At 41.8% G+C, this 9,256-nt stretch overlaps 1 protein-coding gene across 1 annotated transcript in view; it reads right to left on the bottom strand.

The window, feature by feature from the left end:
- Positions 1-7,916, bottom strand: part of LOC107698841 (nuclear factor 7, ovary-like) — a gene marked incomplete at its 3' end in the record, with an annotated part of 14,119 nt that extends 6,203 nt beyond the window's left edge. Inside the window, exons 1-6 of the mRNA XM_016499965.1 lie at positions 7,518-7,916; positions 7,321-7,416; positions 4,677-4,907; positions 4,573-4,595; positions 4,372-4,490; positions 695-1,182 (exon numbers count right to left, since the gene is read on the bottom strand). Of these exons, the coding sequence (XP_016355451.1) occupies positions 695-1,182; positions 4,372-4,490; positions 4,573-4,595; positions 4,677-4,907; positions 7,321-7,416; positions 7,518-7,910 (1,350 nt within the window). The remainder of the gene's footprint in view (positions 1-694; positions 1,183-4,371; positions 4,491-4,572; positions 4,596-4,676; positions 4,908-7,320; positions 7,417-7,517) is intronic.
- Positions 7,917-9,256: the final 1,340 nt, after the last annotated feature.

Here is a 9,256-nt window from a genome sequence, read left to right as displayed (position 1 = left end):
GGTCATCCCCACACTAGTGGGCCCCGAGCAGGCTCTGGTAATGGAACAAGAAGTAGATACTCTCTTGAGGAAGGGGGGCCATAGAACGTGTTCCGCCTCTCTCGAGAGCGTCCGTGTTCTACAGCCATTACTTCATCGTTCCGAAGAAGGCACACTTCCTTCCAGACCTAAGGGGGCATCATGTGCTTGTCCGCACAGACAACACATCGGTGGTCTCCTACATCAATTGGCAGGGGGGTCTGCGTTCGTGCCCATTGTACAAGCTGGTGCGCCAGATCCTTCTGTGATCGGGGAACCATGGTTACATACGTAACCTAGAGACGTTTTCCACTGTTACTGGGGTTTATACAGCAAGCTTCTGGATGTACATTATCACTTACTTGACTACTGTAAAGTGAACTCACTCAAAAGCTCCAAGTAATAATAAAGAAATTCATTGTTGATTATCTTCATCATTGATTTTAAAGGTTTTATTGACATTTAGATTTTATTAAGTTCACAAAAAAAGAGTTTTAACCAATTCATTCCAATTCATTAAATGAATAGACAGTATCAATGGATTTCACTTGTTAAACTCTGAATGACTTAAGACTACAATTTTACAAGACCCTTATGACTACTATTTTACTCTGAGCAGCTTTATGCATATGAGCCCAGATGATGCTTCAGTGATTTTCTGCTTTTACAGTTTAACTGGTAAAATCCTTAGATAGTTAAGTTCATCAAGATTACAGAAAAATGGAAAGATGACGTCAGTGAAGGTGGTTGTGAATGTGTGTAGATGTGTGTAAGTTACAGGATCAGAGAATGATACTGTTCCTCCGTCATAGTCCAAATCAACTCTCACACACTCAAGCTCCTGTTTAACAGGAAAACCAGGCCCAAGCAGTCTGTATGGATCATACTGCACACACCAGGCATCAGTCATAAAGAAACCATGTCCCTTCCTTTGGTTTGATTCTGTAGTTACTCCAATACTCCAGCATTCGCTCTCTTTAACCTCCACTTCCCAGAAGTGCATTCCTGAGTTAAAACCCTCTGAACCCAGAACACACCCACAGATGTCAAATCTCTCTTGATTATCAGGAAGCGGTTGTTTGTCCCAGATGTATCTCACACTGGTCAGATCATTAGACAGGATGAGACATGGATGAGCCGTGTTTGGATCCAGAGTCATTGGAGCTGATGAGACAAAATCAATAGGTGCTTTTATTCTGATACTCATAAAATGATCAAGAATGAACTGAACACACATTATTAATAATAATGACATTCATCCTATTGATCAAGCACATCAGATATTTTCCTCTGATCACTGTCAGTGTTATTATAGTAAATATGTGCTTGAGAAATGACGTGACGGGATGTGATGTATCTGTTCCCTCCTTCAGGGAATGAGGGTTAACCGAGACGTTCCCTTTCAGTCGGTCATTTTCAATGTCACATCAGTGACTGACGAATTGGGAATCCCTACCAAAGCACCACTGATGCTGCCCCTTCCAGTGTCCTGCATAATGATACCTCGATGCATAGTAGGGCAGAAAATAGGACAGTGCTTACACAGAGAAGATCGATCACTGCTGTTCCTGCACAACCCACTCAGTGAGACTTGGATAACACTGGGAAAGTGTGCCCTTCCCACTGGAAAAGAACACTGCAGAAGCCACATCCTCCACAGGGAGGTTCTAAGTGGAATTTACACATATGGACTTACTGCGTGTGGAAGTCTTACTGCATATGGAAGTCTCTGGGGTGGCTCAGACCTAGTAAGAGAGGAGGCTACACCTTCGCAGAAGACACAGGCTTAGAAGCTATACAGTGTAAGAATACACATATGGGACCCATTTAGGGTCACTACATATGGGCACCCAGCCTACCACCAGTTTTCAGGAATACAGCGAATGAAGCCCTGGTGCTGGATGCTCCGCCATGTTCGGCTGCTGAAGGTGATGGAGGAACTCAACATGGTCTGCCCAACCGGCAAATCTCTGGAGCAAAATAAGCACATACTATGATGCAGCAAGCCGACACTAAGCTGGGCCTCTTGGTGTTTCTACCTGTTTGAGGTACCCGTCCCTCAACATGAAGGCTATAGAATTTAGCAAACGTGTTGGGTGTTGCCCAGCCCGCAGCTCTACCACCATATGTCAGGGAGGCGACATGTGCCAGCACCCAGGAGGAAGCAATACTCTGGTAGAGTGAGCTCGCAACCTTGGTGGGCAGGGCATGCCTTGAGCTTGGTAAGCCAAGGTGATGGCATCCACTATCCAGTGGGCCATCCTCTGCTTAGAGACAGCCTGCACCTTCTGCTGGCCTCTATAACAGACAAAGAGCTGCTCTGAGGTCCTGAAGCTTTGTCTTTGGTCCACATACAGTTGCAGAGCGTGGACAGGATCAGAGCAAAGCTAGGGCTGGGTCTGCCTCCTCCAGGGGCAGCACTTGCAGGTTCACCACCTGGTTCCTGAAGGGAGTGGTAGGAACCTTAAGCATGTAGCCAGGCCGAGGTTTTAAAATTACATGGGAGTCACCCGGTTCCCTACCATCTTGATAAAGGACAAAGCAACCCGTAGCAAAGTTTTCATAACTAGAATCTTTAATTCTGCTGACTGCAAAGGCTCGAATGGGACATTCTGAAGTGCTCTAAGCACCAGAGCCAAATCCGAAGAGGGTATGGAGGGAAGGCGAGGATGATTTAACCTTTCCACCCCCCTGAGGAACCTGATGGCCATTTCGTGCTTCCCTACCGCCTTGCCTCTTAAGGGGTGTGATAAGCAAAAATTGCAGCAGCAGACACTTTGTGGGTGGAGAGAGCATTCGCTCCAACCCATGCTGCAGGAAGGAAAGCATGGCATGGCTCTGATCGAGCACCTTCGGGGGTCCTCTCGGTGAGAAGAACACCACTTGACGAACCGGTTCCACTTCAAGGCATAAGCGTGGCTAGTAGACGGTGCTTGTGCCTAAGTGATGGTATCCGCTACCTCCTGGGATTGCGCAAGACATAACAGTGTTTCCCACAGACTTGCACTCTATTTGTGGCGGCATATATATGCAAATTCATTCTCTGCCAGCAGGAGGCGCTTGTAGAGTGGGAGAGATAGAGGTTTCCCCGGTAACGGCTGTACACAAAGCAGAGCTAAGCTCACAAACGCTGCTTTATCAGACATTACATGCAAGATTAAATGAAAATGACATCCAAAATTTTCTGAAGACAGTCGAATTCCTTCAGAAATAGAGTGATATAAAAACACCCGCACCAGGTTTCGATTTTGAAACGTGCAGTGCTCATGTTTATTCAATGAAGTCAAAGCCTTTTGGAAAATCTATTTGTGGCGGTCAGTTTTGATATTGTGGCGGGCCGCCACAAATAAATCAGTGTATGGGAAACACTGCATAAGCATTGCCAGCCTTCACTGAGGTGAGCTGGATGCCCCTGAACTTGGGGGACGCCGGTCGAAATGAATCGCATAGCCGAGTCTGATGGTCTGAAGGAGCCAGCAAGATGGGCTGGGAAGTGCTAGCCAGGCTTTCAGAGACCATGAAAGCAGGACCAAAGGAACCACAGATGTACCTGCAGTGGTGCAGCGAGGTAGATTCAGAGATAGAGAAAACAGCTCTTTCTATGAATATCCGGGTACCTCTGGCTGTAGGGTCCATGGTGGAACAAAAACAGAATGAAACAAAAGATTATCCACCCGGTCCTTCTCCGGGGGACGGAGTGGTGTGGTCACCATCTCCCGAAGAGCTGTCCTTTCCATCTCTGGGTCGCCTGTCTCAGGGCCTCTTACCTTTACACTTGCCGCCAGGCTTGGTGGGAGCCTGGACCCCCATGTACCCCTTAGTTGCCCCACCTTGGTGGGTAGTGAGTCGAGGGTAGAGATACTGGGCCTATTTCTGGTAGTAAAAGGTGCCACCCACAACCTAGTAAGCTCCTCATGCATCTCTGTGAAGAATCGGGAGGTGTGCCTAAGGATATGGCTGGTATACTCCAATTAAAAGCCCCACCACATTCCCCAGGCAACTCCACTGGCCACAGAGCGCGTGAGGGAGGTTGGTTCCTCGGAGAGGAAGACTTCACCATAACCCTCAGACCACCCAGGCTACTACCCAAAGTAGTCCTCCCCCAGCTTTTACCAGGAAGAGAACTAGATCGAGGCAGAGGCAAGGGGACTCTACCTCTTTTGAAGTACCGGGGTAAGAAGTACTTTTGAAGTACTTTTTGATCGCAATTCCGAGATGGTCATTTTCCCACAGTGGGTACATGACTTGTCCACGAACACCACCACCACAGCGATCGTGACCATCTGCCGGTGCCAGGTAATGACCCCTGCATCAGTGTGTGTGTGTAACAGCACAGATTGCCTCCAGACTTACTCTTTTGGACAGAGTTCAGCATTTTCTTCCAGACTCTGTACGGCAGGTTGCCCAAGTAACGTGGAACATAAATCAAAACTCCAGAAGGCATCTGTGGATCCGGCTGTGAGATCTGGACTCTGAAAGAACATTCAGGAGTCAGAACTGCAGTGGCTTTGGCTTCAGAAGCAGAGAGAACAGAGACACCAGCAGATCACTCACCTTTCCATTGTTAGTGGAAACTTCTGCAGAAAAAACACACAATTTATCATCAACAAGTCCATAAATCATCATTGAATCAATCAACAAATTATCTGAAATCAGACCTTTAGAAAGCAGACATCATTGCATTTCATTGTCTCCTCCAAGTCTTTGATAGTGTGTGAAAGAGCTGAGATGTGTCTGTTTATGTCCTCCAGCTTTTCCTTAATTTTCTGCTTCTTCTGGTCCTCTTCTTCCCTCAGTGCAATGATTGTAGATGCTTCTTCATCTCTGAGAAACTGATGAAGCTTCTTAAACTGCTCTTTAATCTGATGCTCTGTGTATTCCGCTTGAGACTGAAATCAAATCACATTCAATTAATCTCAAAGATGAAACTTATTCTGGAGCAGCATGAAGAGTGAGTTGCTAAAGGTGGGTTAGTTAACTACAACTTTAACTTTCTGAAGTAGTACTGTAATAGATGGTCTGTGTCTGTAGGGTGATAATACACATGATTCTCATCAGTTTCTCTTCACAAAATTACAGTTTTAAATGTATTTTTAATGCATTCATATGCAGTAGAAATTGGAAGCATAGCACCTGACCTTTTAAAATGTGTCAGCCATGTCTGAATAAATATATTTGGCATATAAATTCGAAGAAAATATTATATGTGCACATCCAGAAATTTTAGGCAGATGCTCGATCAAATGAAGCACTTCACTATAAGTAAACAAAAATCGGCACACTGCCACTGCTGCTCCCAAAGATCAGTTTATTAAAATAAACACAATGTTTTGACCCTAAGGTCTACGTTTTTTTGCCTAATGAAGATCTTAGGGTAGAAACATTGTGTTTATTTAAATAAATCGATCTTTTGGAGCAGCAGTAGCGGTGTTGATTTTTGTTTACTTATATTCCATATTAAACAGACCTTAGAGAATTATGGACTGATGGTACTTGAGACATTATTGGTGAATCAGTGTTTTACACTTAAACTTGTTAAACAAAAATCTGTGTTTTCTTGCTTTACGTTTCACATTGCTTATACTTCACACAGGTTTATCAATTAATCCTGCGTATTCATATGCTGACGTTTCACATCGTACATTCCTATACCCTGGGTTAACATCCTTATTTTTGGTGTCAGCATCACTGATTGGACAAATGCAGCATGTGACTGTTTAAAGGCTAAAGGCTCTAGCAGGTCCGAAACCACTATAGGCATTGAGGAGGACAAATTCCCCCTAATAGTTAAATGGCCAGATTGTCACAATATTTGCTATTCTTGATGCTGCTTTCCTGCACTCCATTACGCATTACGCATCATGTTTGGATGACCAAACATTTTAAAAGTAAAATTTTTAGACTTGTCAATGTCAACATGTTTAAGTTGGCCAAATCAAAGAAGGCGGGCATTACTGTTCACAGAAGATGAGTGCAAATACCAACTTGCTGCTTTAGTTTAGTTGGATGCTTTAGTTAAAAGTTTTAACTGCGAAAGAGTGCATGGTAAGAAGCTAAACAGTTAACATCTGATTTGTTGATAGAAATGTTAAATAACTGACAGTAACATGCAGTGATTCAAACTACTCAACTTTCAAATTTTGCCAATTTTCAATCATTTCTGATTCATGTAATTCATAACTGAATGTGACGAGACAAGAAACTATCTACATACAAATAAAAGTGAATGCATGCATATTTTAAAACTATTTACAAATTGTTTAAATGCATTACTCACAACTGCAACATTTTTTATGTCTTTATTTGGACAGGACATTGTAGAGTAGACAGGAAAGCATTGGGTTAAGAGAGAGGGGAGCGGCAAAGGACCACGAGCCAGGATTTGAACTCGGGTTGCTGTGAGTGCAGCCACACTGTATGTCGGCACACTAACCGCGAGGCTATTGGCGCCGACAATACATTTTTTTGATAAAAAAAAAAAGTGAACAACTTAAGTGTGGTCCAAGTACACACTATGTTTTGAGGACCAAGTATCCCCACAAAGTAATACCAGTAATTTTTACGGAGACCCGCACATGACATGCAGGGGGAAAAAAAGTAAATCATGTGCATGATTTAGTTCCCTCATTTTAAGTAAACTGTACATTTACTATAATAATTTGTGCCCTCGTTTTGAGTAAATAATATGTATACAGGAAATAATTAATGTCCTGTCCGCATTCTTATAAACAGATGTAGATTTCGCTCACTTAAAATGATTCCATGCAACGCTGCAAGGCCTTTGAAAATGTCTCTATAACTCATTCCCAACTCAAAATAAAACCCAATTAAAGTGTCTCTGTCCAACAGGTTTGCGAGAATGTGGAAAGGAAGTAGAACAAATTATTTAGTGCACACAATTTACTTAAAATGAGGGAACGAATTAGTAAATTGTGCGCACAAATTAAACAAAGGGAACAAATTAGTAAATTGTGCACACAATTTACTTTTATTCCTGCATGCCATGTGCAGGGCTCCATAATTTTTTACCTTGTGGAAAACAGCTTATAAATAATACTACTATAAGATGTTGTCTTATTTTGAAAATGTAAAAATGCAGAAATATTTCCGAGAGAGTTGTGTTTAGGGGTAAGGTTATTAGGGTTAGGGGACATAACATACAGTTTGTACAGTATAAAAACCATTCCAACTGTTCTATGGAAAGACATGGAAAGCCAACAAATGTAAATTTGTCTGACAAATCAATTAAACTGTTCTAATCAATATTTAGTCATGTAATGTGTCAGTAGAATCAATCCTCACCTTGATATGTTGAACTGTTTTCTCAACCTCTCTTTTAATGTTTTCTCTCTGTTTAAGTTTCTCTTGTAAGGACTTCAGTGCTGTATGGAGCTCCTCCTAGAATTTAAAGTGAAAATCTAGACACCCGAGATTTCTGTAATATAACTAATACATAAGCTTATCCTCATGCAGTACGTAAATATGTAAACCTGTCTTACCTTATATGATGGAACAACTTCACTGATGGGTCTGAATGTTTGATTGGCATATTTCGGTGTATCTCTGCACACTGAACACACAGGCTGTTTGTCCTCCAGACAGACGAGCTTGAGTTTCTTACCATGTAAACTGCAGATCTCCTCAGACCCTGCTGAACGCCTCTCATTTCTCTCCTTCAGGAATGACTTGCACAAGTTTTTTAACACAAAATTACAGGAAGGATTCTTTGATGATGTTCTCCCGCAGACAGGACACTCCAGAGTTTCCTTGGTTCTCCACAACTGTTGCAGACACTCTTTACAGACATTGTGACTACATGATAATAGAACAGGAGCCTTGAAGATTTCAAGACAAACAGGGCAAGAAAGTTCTTCTACAGTTAGTAAATCCATTTTCACTGTTTGAGCTCCAGCAATCGAAACTTTAGAAAAGAAAAATGAATAACCACACCTGTGGTCTTTGCACTTGAGCACTTGTCTATCTAGAGTATATGACGTATTTCCTGCATTTGGCCCAATTATGCACAAGTGAGCATGAAGACCACAGGAGTGTATAACTTTTTATTAGAGTAAATGCAGGTAAAGTGGACCACTTTTTGTTAAATGTGTAATTTAGATACCTAGATCTTTTCTTTTCTTTTCTAGGTTGGCTTGAAGAAGTCAGCTTATTGATCTGCTATTTAAGCTTCTGCTTCTTCTTCTTCTGAGCCAAAATTTTGTCAGCATCTCCTCCTAGAGCTTTAAAGCTACAACCACCAAACATGGGTCAGACCTTCAGACTGTTCTAAAGTTAGTTGCTTTGACTTTTATAATTGATCCGACTTACGGTTTTCGTTAAACAGATGATCAAATCTACGAAAAGTCGTATAGACTTTCATTGAGGGGCTCAAAACTTTTGTACAGCAAGGGTGCTTAGGGTGCGTCTCAATATACTCCCTAGTTCAGAAGTCAGACCACTGATCATGAAGTCGGCCATTTTAAGGGCTGTCTCAATTGCAAAAGCCTTCCAGTGCACTGGGAGAAAAAAAAAACGGAACAATGCATCGCAAAAAACAAACAAACAAACAAACAAACAGAAATTATGTTACATTTATGGCGCATGAAACATAAACAACACGAGTCAACTCAATAAATATAATGATAGAAGATTTGAAAAGACGAACCGTTTTTTAGAATATTTCAGCATAAACACATCGCTAGACAGGTAGTGAACTCTTCAAGTTAACATTTATAATAAATATTCGGCTGGAATGTTGCAAGCACACGTAACAGAACAATGTCAATGTCAATTTTATTTATATAGCACTATTAAACACAACCGTGGGTTGACCAATGTGCTGCACAATAAAAACATTTCAATAAGACAATACAAAATAATTACTAAAAGAAACAGTACAGTAGAAAGTTCTCATTGATAAAACGTCAAATCAAAAAGGTAGGTTTTCAACATGGATTTAAAAACAGATAGTGAAGGTGCAGATCTAATACAGTGGGGCAGAGCATTCCACAATCTAGGGGCAGCAACTGAGAAAGCGCAGAGAATTGCATAATAATCTCTGGTTGGATGACCGAGAGACAAGAGGGGCCGATGTTCAGTCAATAAATCAGATAAATAAGCAGGGGCCAAACCATTTAATGATTTAAACACTAAGAGAAGAATTTAAAAATTAACTCGATAGCACACAGGCAACCAGTGCAGAGAACGTAAAACTGATGTAATATGATCCCGTTTTTTGGTA

Source organism: Sinocyclocheilus anshuiensis, unplaced genomic scaffold (assembly GCF_001515605.1).
Source record: "Sinocyclocheilus anshuiensis isolate Anshui unplaced genomic scaffold, SAMN03320099.WGS_v1.1 scaffold358, whole genome shotgun sequence".
Lineage (NCBI taxonomy): Eukaryota > Metazoa > Chordata > Actinopteri > Cypriniformes > Cyprinidae > Sinocyclocheilus > Sinocyclocheilus anshuiensis.
Note: the sequence above shows the minus strand (reverse complement) of the source record. Positions and strands in the feature narration are given on the sequence as shown.